Source organism: Musca vetustissima, unplaced genomic scaffold (assembly GCF_032173495.1).
Source record: "Musca vetustissima isolate MV318-11 ecotype Yass unplaced genomic scaffold, APGP_CSIRO_Mvet_v1 utg10199, whole genome shotgun sequence".
NCBI classification, from domain to species: domain Eukaryota; kingdom Metazoa; phylum Arthropoda; class Insecta; order Diptera; family Muscidae; genus Musca; species Musca vetustissima.
The window spans coordinates 87,559-108,372 of NW_026875741.1; the positions used below are offsets into that span (position 1 = coordinate 87,559).

Here is a 20,814-nt window from a genome sequence, read left to right on the forward strand (position 1 = left end):
TGCTACAGCGACCGTCAAAAACTCCCGTTTACCTCACGAAATTTGAACGTTTCCGTCCGATATCCAAACGATGACTGGCAGCTGTATGCCGTACAAAACTTGTCCAGACCTCAAATTTCCCTGCACACGAAAAATTTCCCTTTTGCGTTAGGGGAAATGTGGTAAATTTTAGTCATTGTTGCGTGGTAGGTAGGAGTATTATGGGTTATTTTAGTTATTGTTGTTGTTTTTTGTTTTGATTCCGCATATTCGTAGTGGGTATTTATTTTTTTGTTCGTGTTTTGTGTGTGCGCAAGATTGTGTTAAGCCATCATACCGGTTTCTGGTTTTTACACCTGTTGAATACCTGCGATTTGAGATTTGTATGTTGTTGTAGCGTGAACACACACACACACACATGTGTGTGTATTAGGATTAGGGTAGTGGAATAACGCGAATTTGGGGTGATATACGTGGTATGGTAGCAAAGATATTATAAGAATTCGAAGAAGGATTTAATTCGCGTAAAATAAAGCTACTGATAATTAGTACGAAGTTACAAAAACATACCATACCAGACACATAAAAAATCCTCTAACTACACCGAGCCTTTAAAATGTCATCAGTCCATAGAAAACACGTAGAATAGAAGATACCAAAATCTCGACCAATTATGGCAAATTTTTGTGATGAAGATTTATTCAATAACAACTTAAAATAACATATTAAATCCATTTCTTATGCCAGATTTCTACTTAAATATTTTGAACTCAATATTATGGCGCCCAATATATATGAAACTATACTAAAATCTGGCCAATGTTAAAGACTTTTCAACAAGAGATTTTTTTAATTTACTAAGGTCATGAAATACGATGTTACATCCCACATTTCAAAACATTGGCGCACAGAGTAAATAAAAGCTACATCAAAATCTGAAAATTTATTGTAATTATATTGAAATCAATATAATGGCGCCCAACGTTTATCAAAATCTGATCTTACGACGCCAATCTTTAGCAATTAATTTTCCCTTACAAGAATCCAACATAAATTGTTCGTACTAACATTTCTTATGCAAGATTTCCTCATGAATATTTTAAAACCAATATTATGGCGCCCAACGTGTATGAAACTGCACTAAAATCTGGCCAAAGTTAAAGAATTTTTAACAAGATAAACACTAGGATCTTTTAAAACATTGGCGCCCAACGTAAATGAAAGCTACATCAAAAATTGAAACAATATTGGAATTTGTTATGCAATGATGTTTTCTAGGAACCCGAACTATCAAAACATAGTTAATTATTTTAATTATATTCAAACTAATATTATGGCGCCCAACGTTATAGCAAAATTTGATCCGATGATGGCAATCTTTTGCAATGAATTTTCCCTTGCAAGAGTCCGACATAAATCGTTCTTTCAGCCATTTTTTATGCAATATTGCTTTTTAAACGCAATATTATGGCGCCCAAAGTATAGGAAATCTAACCAATGTAGAATAATATAAAGGCTACACCAAAATTTGACCAATATTATACATTTTTCTGAAATGATGTTTCTTAAGAACCCTCAGAAACATAGTCGATTATTTTGTAAGAATGCAACTTTATTCCTTCAAAATCAATATAATGGCGCCCAACGTTACAACAAATATGATCCGATGATCAAAAATTTGAGCAATGAGTTTCCCCTGCAAGAGTCCGATATAAATCGATCTTTCAGCCATTTCTATTACAAAATTTCTACTTAAATATTTTTAATTCAATATTATGGCGCCCAACGTATATGAAACTATACTAAAATGACCAATATAGACAAATTTGTAGTAATATATAACAAAATACGGTGTTGCATTCCATCTTTCAAAACATTGGCGCCCAAAGTATATGACGGGTACACCAAAATCAGGAGCAATATTGGAATTTTTCGCAATGATGTCTCCTAGGAATATAGTCAATTATTTAGCAAGTATGTCACTGTAAGAATGTCCTGCAAACCTAATATTATGACCCCAACGTTTATAGGGGCTATAGCAAAATCTGACCCGATGTTGATTATTTCACATGCATTAGGAACCCGAACTACTAAATTTCAGACAAATTCTTGCAAAAATGTGACCTCAATCGTTCAATAACAATATTATGGCGCCCAACGTATATGTGAGCCATACCAAAATCAAGCCCAAATTTGACAAAGGCGAAAATACAAGCCAATCGGCTAAAATTGTGAATGGTGTTTATGGTTCCGATCCAATTATGTGCAATTTTGGCTTCGTAGATTCCGTTCAGGAATTTTTATACCCTTCACCACACTGTGGTACAGGGTATTATGTCATTGTGCATATGTGTGTAACAGGCGAAATAAGTCGAGATAGACCAATGATTCCTTTTGAGAATATGCATAAAATCACTCTTTGCATAGAATGCATAGAATCACAAAATACTGAATTCGGTCTGGATTGATGTATGCCAAGTTCTGTTGATATCGGTGCAGATTCAGATATAGCTCCCATATGTAGTTTAGTCCGATTTTATCTAAATGGAGCACCATACTGCCAATATTGGTCCGATTGAGACAACATTTTGCACAGAGTACTGAATTCGGTCTGTATTGATGTATGCCAAGTTTTGTTGAAATCGGTTCAGATTCAGATATAGCTCCCATATACAGTTTCGTCCGATTTTATATAAAAGGAGCACCATACTGCCAATTTTGGTCCGATTGAGACAAAATTTTGCACAGAGTACTGAATTCGGTCTGGATTGATGTATGCCAAGTTTTGTTGGAATGGGTTCAGATTTTGGTATAGCTCCCATATATAGTTTCCTGCCATATATAATCCGATTTTGTGTAAATAGAGCACAATACTGCTAAGATTTGTCCGATTAAGGCCAAATTTTGCACTGCTTACTGAATTAGGTCCAGATTGTTGTTTGTGAAATTTTGTTGGAATCGGTTCAGATTTAGATATAGCTCTCATATACAGTTTCGTCCGATTTTATATAAAAGGAGCACCATACTGCCAATTTTGGTCCGATTGAGACAAAATTTTGCACAGAGTACTGAATTTGGTCTGGATTGATGTATGCCAAGTTTTGTTGGAATCGATTCAGATTTTGGTATAGCTCCCATATATAGTTTCCTGCCATATATAATCCGATTTTGTGTAAATGGAGCACAATACTGCCAATTTTGGTCCGATTGAGACAACATTTTGCACAGGGTACTGAATTAGGCCCAGATTGGTATATGCGAAATTTTGATGGATTCGGTTCAGATTTAGTTAAAGCTCCCATATATAGTTTCGTCCGATTTCATCAAAATTATGTACCAAGTAACTCAAGTTTGTCTGCTTAGGACGAATTAGTGCACAATCGAACCTACAATAACGTGTATTGGATTAAATATCGAGATAAATTTTGGATAGCGCACTGTGCGACAGCATACCAAATGATGGATGCCATGGTAGCTCAAATACGTCCATTTATATATAAATCTTATACATATTTAGCTCGATGATTGAAATTCAAAAATTTCAGATTGGCATGTGTATGGGTTGTTTTAATTTACTTAAAATATCTATTAACTTCACGCAGTTCATTTCGTCCGATTCCATTTCAATGACCTCCAAAGATGCTATATCTATTCTATCTAAAGGATATTGTACATATGAGCATCTCTTGTATGTACCCAAAGTGGTGATCTTTTGAGCTTTCCTTACTGGTTGGTTTTAAAGATGCACCTAGCACAGGTGCATCGAAAATGTCGATAATATCGAAATGTCGATAATATCGGAGAAATGATGGAAGTTTACTGATGGATTGAAATGATGGAAGTTTTCCATCATTTTCCAACCTAAGTTGTCTATGTTGAAAATTATTTGTGAAAAATTGTAATTTTTAACATTTTTTTCGTATAATTTGTCAAGAACTTGTAATGTCTTACTTCGGATAAAAAATGTGACTAAGATCTTCAAAAAACCTAAAATTTCCTGTGAAGAAGTTTTTTGGCCACACAGAATTCCTGATTATGGCTCACATCTATTAAAAATGTAGCAACAATCTCAAAAATATCAAAAATTGGACGATACCGATTTCATGGCGATTACACTCAGCTAAATTGGCATTGTATTTTTTCTGACCTAGACTGGAGATGTTGCAAAAGGAATATTCTTCATAGAAAACATACTGACGTATAGAAAACAATCAGTAACATCCAAAGCAGTTAAATTAAAAAACTGTACTGGGATGTATAAATACCACAAGCAATTCCTCTGAGCACGGTCTTGTACGAATCAATCTAATAGCCACAGGTGTTACAGGCCTACACACTATAGACGCAAATATCGCCATACCTTTTGGCCGAACACGTCTAGAACTGAGGTCATTAGACTAACCGGAAACTTGAACGAATATTAAAAATTTTTCGTAGGAAAATTTTTCTACACATCTAGAATCCAAAATATAAAATATAAATGCTGAAATTTTGGATAAGATTTGACGTTTGAGTTTTATATTAAATTTTATAATTTAATTTTAATGTGGCGCCCAACTACTTGATGACAAAGTACAGAATTCGTGAAATAACATTAAAAACTTTCCGATATTTTTAATAGTGGCGCCCAACGTAAAAGACAAGGAGTGACATATTCGTCTCGACATATTCATTATTAAAATCTGCAATCTCCCACACTTCAATAAAGTTTTGGAAAAATTGGAATTTTTCAAAAGGAAAAAATCAGCCGTTCGATAGGCTTTGTGGCGACCAACGTTATTTAGCCAATTTTATTTTAAATTTTATAACCTTTCAAAAATATTTTTTTAATAAATATGTGGCGTCCAACTTCTAGAAAGATACAAAATTTAAAACCTACCGGTAGGGTACCTAATGTTTCGGATCTCTCAATATTCGGTGTATTGGGCACATTTTCCAATTTCATTGGACCTAATATTTCACATAACCATACTATAATTCGGTATTTTGAGTTATCTTTGGGAATGGAATCGTCCTTCAACGAATTGTAAATATTGTTACACTTTTATGTCAGCCAGTATTAGTCGCCCAACGTAACTTCAGACAATTTTCTATAAAGTTCTGTACCCTTTAAAAATATGTTGTTAATTATAAATTGTGGCGCCCAACTTCTAAACGGAGAAAAACGGAATTCGTGAAATAAATTTAAAACCTACCGGTAGTGTACCTAATGTTTAGTATCTCCCAATATTCTGTAAATATTCGTTAATAAGGGCACGCTTTCCAACGTAATTCGGCATTTAGAGTTATCGTTGGTGCCATTTTTAGGTCAGCAAATATTTGGCCAATTTCGTATTAAAGTCGGTGATTTCAATTAAAAATATGGCGCACAAATGCTATATGGAGAAATGCAGAATTCGTTTAACAAAATGTATAACATTCCTTTAGTGTACCGAATGTTTAGTAAATATTCGGTATTTTGGGCACGTTTTTCAACGTAATTGAACCCAGTTTTTTCATCATAATTCCGTATTTTGAGTTATGTTGGGGAGTCTAATCTTCCATCAAAAATGTATCAACATTGGTGCACTTTTTAGGTCAGCCAATACCTTTTCAATATTTCAGAATTTTAATAAAAAATGTGCCGCCGGACTTCTAAATTCTACAAATTGTTTAGGATTCCCAATATTCTCTAAATATTCAATATTTTGGGCACATTTTTCAACCGAACTCAGAATTTCAGAGTCAAATCGTCCTTTAAAATTTATCAACATTGGTACATTTTTTACATTAGCCCCCATATTACGTTACCTCTAACATTTTGGTACTTTTGGGATATTAGATATTTTTTTCAATCTAATTAGCTCTAAATTGTTATTTTGGGTTCTCATTGGGTGTCAAATCGTCTTACTAAAAATTATCAGTATCTATTCTCGTTTTGGTATAATCCGTATAATGGAACCCAAGTTTCGGTGTTAGTTATGCATATGGCCTATCCTGTCCGACTATACAGAATTGCTTACTGGTTTCTAAGTATATGAAACCAATAAGCAATTCTCTATAGCGAAGTTAAGGTCTCATGAACCCAGTAGCACAAAAACCGTTAGGTTTTCAGTTCTCTTTTTTTACAAATCCAATTTTAATTTCCAAATGTTCGTAATGTGACCCGCAATGGGAAACTATTGGTGTGTTTCAGAACCTGTTTTACTATGATAACAATTTTTCCTCTATGATATCGAGATAAGTTGTAAGAATTAGTAGACTCTTGCAGTATGGGAACATGCCATATAATTACAATTTTCTATTAAAAGTGTAACATTTTCAAATTTCACTTTCATAATCTCTCAACATTGGTTTGAGACAAAAAGTTGAATAACTCCAGAACAATTCAAAATTATAATGGCGCCCAACTGAAGAATGATTTAAAGACCTCTTTCCTCAGGTTGTAAAGTTACTAATTCAAGACTGTGAAGTTTTTTTTTTTGCAAAAAAACTGATTAAAAACGCAAACCAAAAATTAGAGACCATCCATATGCACTAGCATAAAAAGATATGCCGAAATAACTGGTCTTCCAAAATAGACTTTGTAATAAACTGGTAACATTTTTGCATTTTTTTCTTTTAAAAGTTGGTCGGGATTTCTGTTGGAATTTTGCAAGCAGTTAAAAGGTTGCTGCTATCGCCCATCCTTATGAAAAATCGTCTATTATACTCAAATGCTAAGAGTTACAACAAAAGAAAGACTTAAGACACAAACGCGCACATAAAAGACTTAAGGCACACATTTTGCAACAAAGACAAACTACAACAATTATTCACTGAATTTTTGATGGTAAATCCAATACACATTTCTTCACTTACCTGTTTCTCAATTACGCAGATTAACATCTCTATGAAATTCAGCCAATTTTTCTTAGAACAATAGCGCACATCATAACCATTTAAAGACTTATAAAGAGGCGAGATTTTATGATGTGCCACAAAGCAATTTCGCTAATGGTCCCATTCGGCAGGTAAAAATGAAAAAAAAATTGCAAAAATTTGTTTTATTGTGGGATTATTTTTTCAATTGTAGTTTATTATAATTATTATTTTCGATATTTTTATTTGACAATAGTTACAATGGTTTACTTAGACTAGAAAAAATATATTCCTAAATACAATTTATTTTTATTTAGAATTACTTAATTATTTAAAATATATGTTATATAAACATAGTTTACAGAGGATTACATTTGAGCAATTTATTTATTATTTAGGTTTAAGATTTTAAATCTTTGAGATCAAAATTCTTTGTATTTTTTATAAACTATGACTTATATTATTTACAAAAAATCATACATAAAATATTAGCTTAACTTATTTTTTTTTATTATTTTAACGAGTTATATATAGTGAGGACAGTATGGGAGAACTCATATGAGAGATGTAATAAAAAATAGCCAAATTAAACGGAAATTGAAATTTTCACCGTAACAAAATTAAGGAAAATTTATACATTGTTGTTAATAACCTTAGAAATCCGACACAATAACTTTGTGATCACTTAAAGACTTTTTATTTTTCGCAAAAAAAAAAACTTCACAGTCTTGAATTAGTAACATTACAACCTGAGGAAAGAGGTCTTTAAATCATTCTTCAGTTGGGCGCCATTATAATTTTGAATTGTTCTGGAGTTATTCAACTTTTTGTCTCAAACGAATGTTGAGAGATTATGAAAGCGAAATTTGAAAATGTTACACTTTTAATAGAAAATTGTAATTATATGGCATGTTCCCATACTGCAAGAGTCTACTAATTCTTACAACTTATCTCGATATCATAGAGGAAAAATTGTTATCGTAGTAAAACAGGTTCTGTAACACACCAATAGTTTCCCATTGTGGGTCACATTACGAACATTTTGAAATTAAAAGTGGATATGTAAAAGAAGACAACTGAAAACCTAACGGTTTTTATGCTACTGGGTTCATGAGACCTTAACTTCGCTATAGAGAATTGCTTATTGGTTTCATATACTTAGAAACCAGTAAGCAATTCTGTATAATCTGACAGGATAGGCCATATACATAACTAACACCGAAACTTGGGTTCCATTATATGGACTATACCAAAACGAGAATAGATACTGATAATTTTTAGGAAGAAGAAGATTTGACACCCAATGAGAAACCAAAATAAAAATTTAGAGCCAATTAGATTGAAAAAATTGTGTAAAATCCCAAAAAATACCAACATTTTAGAGGTAATGTTATATGAGGACTAATCTAAAAAAATCTAAATTTTTAAAGGAAGATTTTACTGCAAAATTCGGAATTAGGTTGAAAAATGTGCCCAAAATACTGAATATTTAGAGAATACTGGGGAATCCTAAATATTAGGTGGAATTTAGAAGTTGGGCGCCACATTTTTTATTAAAATCATATTATTGAAAGGGTACAAAATTTTATATAAAAAAAGTGCACCAATGTTGATACATTTTTGACCTAAAAAGGAATATTTGACAAAGATAACTAAAAATACTACAAATTTCAATAGGTTTGAAAACGTGCACAAAATACCGAATATTTACAGAATATCGGAAGATCCTAAACATTAGGTGCGCTATTGGTAGTTTTCAAAATTTGTTTTACACTAAAGGAATGTTATACATTTTGTTAAACGAATAAAATTGCATTTCTCCATATAGCATTTGTGCGCTGATTTTTTTTTTTAATTGAAATCACATTTTCAATACGAAATTGGCAAAATATGAAGTGTGTGAGATTGAGATTGAAATGAATATGTGCAACGATAACTTGTCTTTTAAAGTTTTTAAAGCACGAATTCTGTACTTTGTCATCAAATAGTTGGGCGCCACATTTTTAATTAAAATTATATTTTCTAAAGTTTATAAAATTTAATATAAAATTGGTTGAAATGACGTTGGGCGCCACAAAGAGAGTTCACATATTGCCTGATATTGTTCTCTTGAAAATGACTTTCTTTTCAAAATGTCAGTTCAAGTTTGAGAGATGACAGATTTTAATAAAGAATATAGAGATACGATTTCGCCATTCGTTGTATTTAACGTTAGGCGCCTTGTCATTTACGTTGGGCGCCACAAATCTTGGCTGAATTTCTTTTTGTGAAAAATTCTTCTTTTTCAAAATGATAACCCAAAATTGAAGTTTGATAGAAGACATATTTTAATACAAAAATATGTCGAAACGATTTTTTTGTGAAATGGCATTGGGTACGCCACGAAGGTACACCAAATATTTGCTTGTTTTTTTTTTCTTTAGAGAAATTCTTCTTTTTCAAAATACCAATCCAAATATTGAATTGAAATTTGGGATATGGCAGATTTTAATAAAAAATATATAGAGACGAATACGTTACTTCATGTTGTTTACGTTGGGCGCCACCTTAAAACTTTAGATTCGTTGAATTTCGAATATTGCTTTGCCGCTAAAATGTGAGCCGTAGTTATGAACATTGTAGAATACATTGAAAGTAAGCCGAAGAGAAATTTCACTCATTTAACGTTGGGCGCCACTTTGTTCTTGGGAGCTTCAAATTGTTTTTCCAAAATAGAGTACGAAAAATGATTGGATACTTTTTTTATTTGGAGGGAGTTAGTTTTAATAAGAAAGTGTGGAGAGATGAAAGTCTCATTCCTTTCTTTGGACGTTGGGCGCCACTTTATTCTTGAGAGTTTTATATTCTGTCGATTTTGTATTGTTTTCGACATAAATATCACAAGGTCATTGTGAACCTCATACAACTATCAGATTCTAACAGACCTTTCCATTGTAAATAGTTCTGGCGAAAAAAATGTATATTAATGTTGGTCGCCAACATCGATTAAATTTACGACAATTTTTAAATATTCTTGAGGTTAGGATTGTATACACTTTTGAACACTACAATCCCAAAAGATGGGCTCCATTTAAACATATATTTCTTATTCGGATTTCTAAATGTTACAAAAATAAAGTATTCTTTTCCAAATATTCATGAAGGTCCAAAAAACTATTTGAACGTATTGATTTAAATATTTTGTCACCTTGGGCGCCACTTTTTAAAGGTGTCTAATATTCCGCAACTTTTCTATAATATAGGTATCATTTATGTAATATCTTAAAATATCCTCCCGCACTTCACAACAAAAAATACTTTGAATTTAGAATTTCTCATTCCAAGATTACTTCAGCTCCTCAAGTTGGGCACCAAAATATTACACAAGCATCTCACGCTGGGATTCCTCTCTATCAATTCTACCTATGGTTATGTTTGTCTCCCAAAATTAGTTATTCACGTTGGGCGCCGTCTGATATTTGTTCCGCAAAAATACACATTATCAATGTAAATTCGAAAAGTTATTTTGAATATCAGTAAATTTTAGAATACGATTATTAACAAACATGTTTTTTTAATCGCGTTGGGCGCCACTTTCTTTGTAATCCTCATATTCAAATTTCTAATTTTTTGATGGATTCCGTTGGGCGCCATTTGTTTTATATTCTGCCAAAGTATTTCATATAAAAGTTAAGGCCCAAAATACTACTTTGGATATCAATAGATTTTAGAATACGAGTACTAACAAACAATTAAATTAATTTTTCAACCACGTTGGACGCCATTTTCTTTGTGATTCTCATATTCTTCAAATTTTAAGTTTTTTGGTGGTTTCCTATCTATCAGTTCCATCTAAATTCGGCTAGTTTTGTCTCTCATAATTTAGAATCCTAATTAGGCCCATTAAAAATAATTTTTATACTTCCCTTTTCGAACTTACATTACTTCCTGCCTCTCCTTATCAATTCTTCCGCGTCTTATCCTGAATGATCAACTTATTTTTCTGTCTCGTCACCTTCGTCTTCTGTCCCTTCTTCGATGACTTTTTATGTTTCTCAGGGGACGCCAGTAACGCCACTTCTTTATTTGATTTACCACTTGAATTCGAAGAGTTCGAGGTGGCGGAATCTTCATGCCTTTGACTACTTGTGGCATAGCGTGTCAGAACTTGAAATTTAGCAAATAATTTATTTTTACTTTCCTTCTCTTTGATTTTCATGTTTTGTTCATCGGATTTTTGATATTTAGTGACGGTGCGATTGGGTAAGGGGCACAATTCCATATCATTGGATTTTGGTGGCCTAGGAGGCATGGGCCAATTGAGATTTGGTTCTGTGTAATTGTTGGTGATTAAAGAGGCAGCAGCTGCCACTTTTACGGTTTTCCCCTTAAAGGCATCCAAAGGTTGTTTGTACAGGGGCAGAGGATGATCCTTTGGTGCGGGACATAGGCGTAGGGGATCTTCTTTATATCTTGGTAGTTTGTTTAGTTTTTGATTCATTTGATGTGGCCATTGATAATCAGAATCTGTATTTCCCGAACTGGTGATGGACATTGTTGTCGGCACCAAAGCCATGGAGGAGGGTTTGTGAATGCTGGAGAGCGAGGAGAGTGATTGATCGGAAAATGATGCCGAACTCATGGAAGATTCCTCGGCCATGTGCCGTAACATGAGCGTTAATTTCATTTCATGTTGCCTTTGCATTAGGATGGCTTTCCTTTCACCCTCCAAGTGAGCTTGGCGTATGGCATTGGAGAGAACACGCTCTTTCCATTCCCAGGCATCTTTCTCTCGTTCCAACTGCATCAGCTGCATTTCCAACTTCCGCGATGAATCCCTCAGATCGATAACTTTATTGAAATATTTATAGAGCAGGGTACGCATCTCTTCATTACTAAGCTTATTAAGCCGGGCCATTAGCATCTGTTCTCCCTTCTCCCGCTGCAAACGTTCATCGGTATCGATGGACTTGTTGCCACAGATCAATTCATTTTTAAATTCAATGGCAGCATCGATGGCCTCAATGGCTTCATCGCATTCCAAAAGCTTACGTTCCTCCTTTTGACTTAGAGCCTTGTCACGTTTAAATTTCTGATCCAAAAAGCATCTCTGATCCAGGAGATGATCACGTGTCTTACGCAGATTTCGTATTTCATGCCTCAGACCCTCATGTTGAGCGCCATTTTCTTCTTGCTGAGGTTGTTGCAGATTTTTGGATTTTTCCTTTAGGATATGATCCAAATGATCGATGCGGGATTGAATCTCCTGCATTTCAGGAGGTTCTTCTGTAGGTGCGGAGTGCACCATAACTTTTGTGACTTTCTTTGGAAGCTCTTCCTCTTTGGGTAAATCCTTTAATCCCTGCTCTAGATTTTCCTTCTTTTTCTTTTCCTTTTCCACCTTCTTTTTGAGATTTTCCAGCAAAGTCTGAGACTCCTTTAGGGACTGCTGCAGTTTCTTAACCTTTTGTACACTATCTCCGGCAATGTGTTTTATCGAGGTCACATCATTCAGCCTCTGCTCCAAATGGGCCACATCGGCCTTTAGACGTTCTACCTCACGTTTATCTTTCCTCTGCTGCAAAGCTTTACTCAAAGACTTCTTCGATTTGTCATACTCCTCCTGCAGCTTATGGCGTTTCTTGTTGAACCTCTGCTTAGCTGTGGTTCTGGTATCACTCGTCTCCACCAGATCCATAATAATGTTCTGCTTCAGCTGTATTGTCTTCTCCAGTTCCTGGATCTGTTTCATACGGCCCTCAATATTGGCATCCAGTTTGCGTATTTTCTTTTCCACCGCTTCTCGACCGGAATTCACCTTCCCCTCCCAGGGCAGGTCTTTGCTCTGAACACCAGCACCACCACCACTCTCTTTGTTGCCCTTGCCATTATCCAATTGTTCCCTTGTGGCCAATTGTTGCAGCATCGCCAATTCCACACTTGATAAAGCCGACCCTGGTTGTATAGATCTACGACGGCCACGCTCTGAGCACGCCAACGAAGGCCTCCTCTCCTCATCATCGCCATTTGCGAACTTACGAAATGCTCCACTCTCCTGAGATTCTGTCACTGCCTTTGGGTGAATTTTCATAAAATCACTGTATTTCCGCATTGCCATTTCATCGGTTTTCTTTTCGAATTTTTGCATCAACAGTTCCAATTTACTTTTAGCGTCCGGTTGTTGCGATTCCGCGTCGGATTCATTTTCCGAATTTGCCGGTAATGAGAGTTCCGGATCTGTAACATCAGGATCACTGAGTTCGTTGGCACTATCTTCTGCTTCTTTTTCATTTTCTGGGGGACTTGGTGCTTCCATTTCCCCTTCTTCTTCTTGTATGGGATCGAGAATGGTATCGGTTTGTGAGGAATCATTTGAATTGAGACAATCATCACATTCCTGCTTCTGTATTAGCCACGATTCAATTTGCTGCTTCTCATCTTCGCCAATGGCATTGGAATTTATTAATCTGAAAAAGAGGTGAAAACGAAGGAGAGTTAGGAAATTGTTTTTTAAAAGAGAGGTTGATAATATTGAAGAAGAAAACTATGCTTGGAAAGCTTCAGAGGTTCCGTTTTTGAGCACTAATTTCTCCGCATATGGAGAACAAATATGAATGTTGTCGGACCGATCCACAGGCTGCGGATAGTGGAAAGTCCAATAAAAAATATTTGCATAGCAGTCAGCGGGTGTGCGGGGAGTGTCTCGGATGAAATTACCAATTATCTATGAGCCCAAGATTACTGAGGCGAACTTTGCGCCCCTTGATAACCAATCTTTACAGGATAGGTCAATTCCTCCCCAAAGTGACCTCGTGAACGATCTCCTGCCCATGAGTATTTCACGATTTGTCGATACTTCAAATTTTCGTTCAAGTAAGGAAGTATTCTATCAACGTTGAGCGCCAAATGTACGTTGTGCATGTTTGACAATATATTCAAAAACTTGCAAATCGTAAATTCCATGTCTTAGGGATGGTTATTGGGCACTAATTTAATCCGCCTACGGGAAGCAAGGCTATCTTGAGTAGCTGTGAATAAGAAATCGTGGACAGTCAGCGGGGTAGAGTCTCGGAAAAATGACTGACTGCATATGAGCCCAAGATCTAGGAGGAGAACTTTCCTCCCCTTGTTAAACAATCTCTAGGAGTTATATCACTTCCTCCCAAAAGTGACACACCGAACACTGGGATGTTACGCGGACGCGTCTATATGTTGCGGATAGTGGAAAGGCCAATAAAAATGCATTGGATAGCTGTGAAAGTCATTGGGTAGGGGGAATGTAAAGGAAATTACCGAGTGCCTATGATCCCAAGATCAAAAGGACGAAATAGCCCGTGAGTATCTGCGAATTAAATAACCAGTCGCAGAGAGTCAGCGCGTTTTGGGAAGAGTCTCGAAAGAAATAACCGATTGCCTATGAGCCCAAGATCAATAAGCGGAACTTGGCCCCCCTACATTACCACTCTCTACAGCTTAGGTCTCTTCATCCCAAAAGTTACTTCCCGAAAACAGGGATGTTAGACGACCTCGTACCCATGATTGTTTCACGATACCGGGAACCTTTTGGATACCTGGGCACCTCAAGAAGTTTTTCAAACTTAGCTGCTAAGTGCTTGACAAGGGGCTATGCCATGGTCGATCTCCAATCCTCACATATCAAATACTCCCATGGATATTACTGACGAAATTACACTCTTAAAACAAACCAAATGATGATGACTCCATTTCCACTGATGTTTGTGTGACTCCCTAGGCATCTCCAGTCTCATGCTATCCAGGCACAACTTCAACAACCAACCCGAACTGACTTTTCCTTTGAACCTTCCAACTCCATTCACTTGATGATATTTATGCGGCCTCAGAGAGATCTGACGCCATGGATACTAATGTAGTCAACACAACGGTTATTCAAGTGACTCCTAAGCAAAGGTGGAGATGGAAACCTCAGCTCCATGGCATAAAGTGGCAAGGCTATACTACCAAGACTAAAGGCATTTGAGTTGGTGCCGATGATCTGCCCACTGAATCAATGAATGAGTTCAATCATGCACCAAATCTATCAATGCCAAGGAAGCAGCGGACAAAAAGAAGACATCGTGAGAGACAGGAACACAACAATACATACGTAATTCCTTCAAATCAAGATGAATCTCAAGTTTATTTGGAAGTTCACACGGAACTTTATTAAAAAAGTTCCTACATCGTATGCAAAGGTAGCTGAAGTTAAACCTCTACTGAAGAGATAGCCCTGGGTAGCCTAAGCATGACTGGGAAAATTATGTAAGGAGTCTATATTTGACAAGGACCTTTGAGGGGTTGACTGGATAGCGAGAAATTCTTGGCACCATCTATATTTGCAAAGAAAGATAAAGGAGTGTCTAAATCAGCTAGAAGGAGAGCCCAAAATAAACGATAAAACATTCCTTCAAATCAAGAGGAATCTCATTTTTGTTCAAAAGTTCGCAAGGAACTATTCGACTTCTTAATTAAAAGCGTTCCTACATCGCGTACAAAGGTAACTGAAGTTAACCCTCCACAGGAGAAAAAGCTCTGGGTAGCCCATGTACGATTGGGAAAATTATATCAGGAATCTATATTTAATCACGACCTTTAAGGGGGTGCCTGGATATCGAGAAATCCTACTCATCATTTATCATTCCAGAGGATGGTAATGGAGTGTCTAAATCAGCTAGAAGGAGAGTCCATAATAACCGATATGGAATTCCTTCCAATCAAAAGGAATCTGAAGTTTATTCGAAAGTTCATGGGAACTACACGATTTCTTAATTAAAAATGTTCCTACTTCGCGTGTAATGGCGTCTCCAATTATCCCTCCATTGGAGAGAAAGCTCTGGGTAGCCTAAGCATGTCTTGTAAAATTATGTCAAGAGTTTTTTAAAAATCAGGTACTTTGAGGAGTTCCCTGAATGACGAGAGATCCTTGACATAAAGGAGTGTCTAATTGATCTTTATATATATATATATATATTCAACTTCAGTTTTCCTGACCATTAGATCGTCACTATAGGCGGTTTTTCCAATTTCCAACTTTTGAAATAAAAATGCAGTTGGGCGCCATTTTTTTAATTTTTTTTTTTTTTTACATGTTGGACAATTTTATGTTGGGCGCCAATTTCTTATGAAGGGGTTTCCAATAAAACTTGACAGCTTATGTCGTTTTAAATGATCTATGGAATTTAATTGTTCAGTCAGTTGTTTCTTGTAAGAGTGTAAAGCACGAACCTAACGAAAAATTCGGCATAAAGTAGTCTGGGTCATACCGAATTCTTAAGAACCTGTGAACGCCAGCGATATTCTCCTACTTTGACAGCACGCAGCCAATACGTAGACACCGATTTTTGCATTAAACTGTTTGTTAAAAATGTCGGTTTGGCGATTCAAAGTATAAAACCCCGCCTTGGGCGCCAGTATGTCATTGGTATTTAAATCCTTAGCTTAAATCCCCTTTAGGTGTGAGAAAAATTAAAATTCTCCCTAAAGGAAAGTGTCTGTTGAAAATTCCGAATTGGCTATTTAAAGCTACCAACTACATGTTGGACGCCGGTTTGACATTGAATTTTAAATCCTTAACTTCAATCCCTTCTGGGGTGTGGAGAAGAGAAAAACTCTCTAGTTCTCTAAAGGAAAGTGTTAAAAAATTAAAAAAATAATAATAAGAAATACTCACTTTGACAGTAAATCCTCGGCATTGGAAACCAATTTGGACCATTGATTCGCAGCAAATTGTAAGGCAAATGGATCCTGCGACTTCTTAAGCGAAGCACCACCCTCTTCATCATCCTCATCTTCGTCCTCGTCATCATCGTCCTCTTCGTCGTCTTCCTCCTCATCGTCCTTTTCCTCTTTTTCACTTCCCTCACTTGCACTTTGATTTCCAGCATCTCCCACCCCCTCTGGTATTGCTGGGGTGTTATCATCAGAAAACGAATTGATGACGACAAAATTATGGACACACTGGACCTTAAAGGCAAATTGCATATTCGCCATTGTTTCAGCCACATCCCTCTCCCAAGGGGAAATGCATACCAACACCAATGTTTGGGCACGGCCACCAAATGAATCCTTCAACATGGTGGTTAACATGCTGCGATTATAGGGTATGCAGTCATAACCCTTGTGGACCAAAGCAGGATCAATGAGGCTCCCAATTACACATTCCAAAGCCTGTAAACCTTTGTCCAGTGGCACCAATGCAGTTTGATCATTTGCGATTTTTAACATTTGGCGATCAGTGGCACAGAGATCTGTAAAACTGGCCGTGGATAGGCGATGTTGTATTAGACCCTCTTTGGAGATCCAACGTTGTTCCAGAGTGATACTAAAAAGCGAGTGGCCCATTTGCGATTTCGTCGAAGTGAGTAGTTTATAGCCCACTTGAAGCCAATGAAAGGCATCTGTTAAATTCATACACTGGACACTACCCACCCCGAATATGTCGCGTATAATTTCTCGACATATTTCCACCCAGGTGATGTTGACGATACAAGTCCTTTCCGGATGCCGGTGAATGTGATTGAAGATTTCGCGCACACAAAATGCCACCAGACCTTGGTTTTCATTTTGCGTAGGACCTTGACCGTAAAGGGTATAGGTTTTACCACACCCCCTCTGACCATATGTGACCACAGAGGCATCAAAGCCCTCCATGAAGAGAGTCATCATGGGCAGGACAGTTTTTTGATAAACTTGCAATTGTGAACAATCTAAGGGTAGGGCATGGGTCACAGGGAATGAGTGGGGTCCCACTTGTACAACATCGGGTGGTTCTCGGCATCCTGGTGCTGGCAGGCCGGGTAGGCCGCCGTTTATAAATGGCACAGCACGCACACAACATTTTTGGTTATCCTCTTCACTGAATTCTTTCTTCTTTATCTCTTGTGTATTATTTTCGCTTTTCAAATTTTCCACTTCATCACATCGTTCTTCTTCTTTTATTTGTATTTTGTTTTCAATCACTTTTCCTTCCTCTTCTTCGACTACTTTCTGTTGTGGTAGTTGCAACAATCCCTTGGGACAAATGCGCACCGCAACATGTATTGGAATTTCCATTCTCTTTTTTGTTGTTGTTTTCTTTTTCACTTATTTTCTACATTCAAATTCTTTATACGATTTCGTTTTCACTCGTCATCGATCCGTTATCCGACTCTCCGACACCGAACAACGTTACTCGTTGATGTCTTAACTAAAACTGCCCTGTAATTACTTTTGGGCCGATGGCGAAGAGTGTTGGACGTGATTGGTAGAGATCAGCAGGTAGCTGCCACGAGGCCTTACTCTGAACTACTACAACACATAATTGTGTTGATTTCATTTTGATTACTGCTGCCATCATTTATGACAGTCGCACTTTTTTTTGGGTTGCTTACCTGTCGAATCGCTCCTTCTACAACCACCTGGACTTCTGACTTAAATACCAATAAAAAATTATGACGTAGGGATTTCCTAGAGTACTTGGAAAATAAAGTTTTTTTACAACACTGCTGAAATGTTTATGGAGGCGCGCAATTGACATTTGCAATGGATTTTGACATCCCAATTAGGTGTGTGTGAAAAAAATTGAGAGGATAACAGATTACAGAAGCAGAAGATTCAAAATATTGGAAAAAGTTAGAAAACTTTAAATTTCTTTTAAAAATTGTAAATTTACGTTGGGCGCCATATTATATTAAACACCTCTGTTAAGGATATATCAGGATAAGCTCGTTTATGAAGACTCCATTTAGCTCCAAGTCGTCCATATTAGTATTTGATGCGTCTTTATAACTTACGTTGGGCGCCAAATTATCCAGCTCGAGTATAAATATACATACATATACATATTTACATTTTATGCTTTTACACATATTTTTTATAGACCCCTCTGTCGTGGAAACGATGTATTTTTATAGTTTACGTTGGGTGCCAAATGATCCTTCAGCTCGAGTATAAATATTCCCATCAGTCTGTCTCTTCAAATGATCCCTCTATTTCGTCTACAACTACCCTATCCAGCAAAACGGAACATATTTGCATTTTATGCATATTTTTTATAGTTTACGTTGGGCACCAGCTCAAGTAAAAATATATTCCCTTCAGCTTCTTTCATGCTATCTACAAAGACTCCATCCAGCTAGACCGAGCATCTGTATCATAATTTACGTTGGGCGCCAACTTTTCTTCAACTCGAATATAAATATTCCCTTCAGTCTTTCTCTACAAAAGCTCTCTCCAAATCGTCTACAAAGACTCCATCCAGCTAGACGGGTCATATTAGCATTTTAAAACTTACGTTGGGTGCCAATTTATCCCTCTTTTCGAGTATAAATATTCCATTTAGCCTGTCTCTACAAAGACGCCCCTCAGGTCGTCTACAAAGACTTCACCCAGCTTGAAGGACCATATTAGCAGTTGATACGTCTGTTTCATAAATTTCGTTGGCCGCCAAATTATTCTTCAGCCCGACTATAAATATTCCCTTCAGCCTTTCTCTACAAATGCTGTCTACAGGTCGTCTACATGGACTCCATTCATCTATGTGAACCATAATCATATTTGAATTTATATACAGATTCCTTCAGTCTTTCTCTATAAAGTCTCGCTCCAGATCGTCTACAAAGACTCTACCCAGCTAAGCTGACCATATTTGTATTTGATGTGTATTTTATGTACTTTACATTGAGCGCCAAATTATCCTTCAGATCGACTATAAATATTCCCTCCTATACTATTAGATTCGTCTGTTTTATAATTTACGTTGGACGCCAAATTCAGCTCGACTATAAATATCCACCTCCAAGTCGTCTACAAAGACGGACCATAGTAACAATAGATTTGACTGCTTTATAATTTACGTTGGTCGTTGAGTTATCCTTCAACTCGACTATAAATATTCCCTTCAGTCTGTCTATACAAAGGCCCCTCCAGATCGTTTTCAAAAGACTCCATCCAACTAGGTGGACAATATTAGCATTTGATGGGACGGTTTTATAATTTCCGTTGGGCGCCAGATTATATTTCAGATCTAATATAAATATTCCTTTCAGCTTTTCTCTACAAATTATCCTTCAGCTCGACTATAAATGTTCCCTTCAGCCCCTCTCAACAGAGGCTGTCTAAAGGTCGTCTACAATGACTCCATATTGCTGACATTTCATGTGTATGTTTTATAATTTAAGTTGGGCGCCAAATTATCCTTCAGCTCGACCATAAATATTCCCTTCAGTCATACCCTACAAAGGTTCCCACCAGGTCGTCTAGGCGGACCAACCAGTTAGGCGGACCATATTATCATTTGATATGTCTGTTTTATAATTTACGTTAGGTGCCAGATTATACTTCAATATTCCTTTCAGCCTTTCTCTACAAAGACTCCCTTCAGGGCGTCAACAAAGACTCCATCCAACTAGACGGATCATATTAGCATTCGATGTAACTGTTTTATAATTTACGCCGAGCTTAACATAAAGCTCGTTGTTTCAGCTCGTCAATGAAAGACTCTGCTTCAGCCCATCTATGAGAGGCTCCCTGCTTTAGATCGCCTATGAAAGACTCCCTGCTTTAGATCGTCTTTGAAAGACTGTCTGCTTCAGCTCATATATAAACACACCCAGCTTCAGCTCGTCTTTGAAATACTCTCTGCTTCAGATCCCAGCTTCTGCTCATCTATGAAAGACTCATTGCTTCTGCTCGTCTATGAAAGACTCCCTGCTTCAGCTTCAATGAAAAATTCCCTGCTTCAACTCGTCTATGAAAAACTGCATGCTTCAGTTGGTCTATGAAGGACTTCCGGCTTCATCTCGTCTTTGAAAGACTCCCTGCTTCAGTTCGTTTACCGAGACTCCCTTCTACAGCTCCTCTCTAAGTACTCCCTTTATCTCGCCTATGAAAGACTCCCTGCTTCAGATCGTCCATAAAGACTCCCTGCTTCAGATCGTCTATGAAAGACTCCCTGCTTCAGCTCGTCTATGAAAGACTCCCTAACTTCAGTTCGTCTATGAAAGACTCCGTGACTTCCGT

The 20,814-nt window shown here is 36.7% G+C and overlaps 1 protein-coding gene across 1 annotated transcript in view; it reads right to left on the minus strand.

Annotated features, from left to right (window-relative positions):
* LOC133338267 (kinesin-like protein costa) overlaps positions 1-20,814 on the minus strand; it is a 50,894-nt gene that overhangs the window by 23,201 nt on the left and 6,879 nt on the right. Inside the window, exons 2-5 of the mRNA XM_061546443.1 lie at positions 20,259-20,336; positions 16,708-17,897; positions 16,487-16,611; positions 10,814-13,265 (exon numbers count right to left, since the gene is read on the minus strand). Coding sequence (XP_061402427.1) covers positions 10,814-13,265; positions 16,487-16,611; positions 16,708-17,897; positions 20,259-20,336 — 3,845 coding nt within the window. The remainder of the gene's footprint in view (positions 1-10,813; positions 13,266-16,486; positions 16,612-16,707; positions 17,898-20,258; positions 20,337-20,814) is intronic.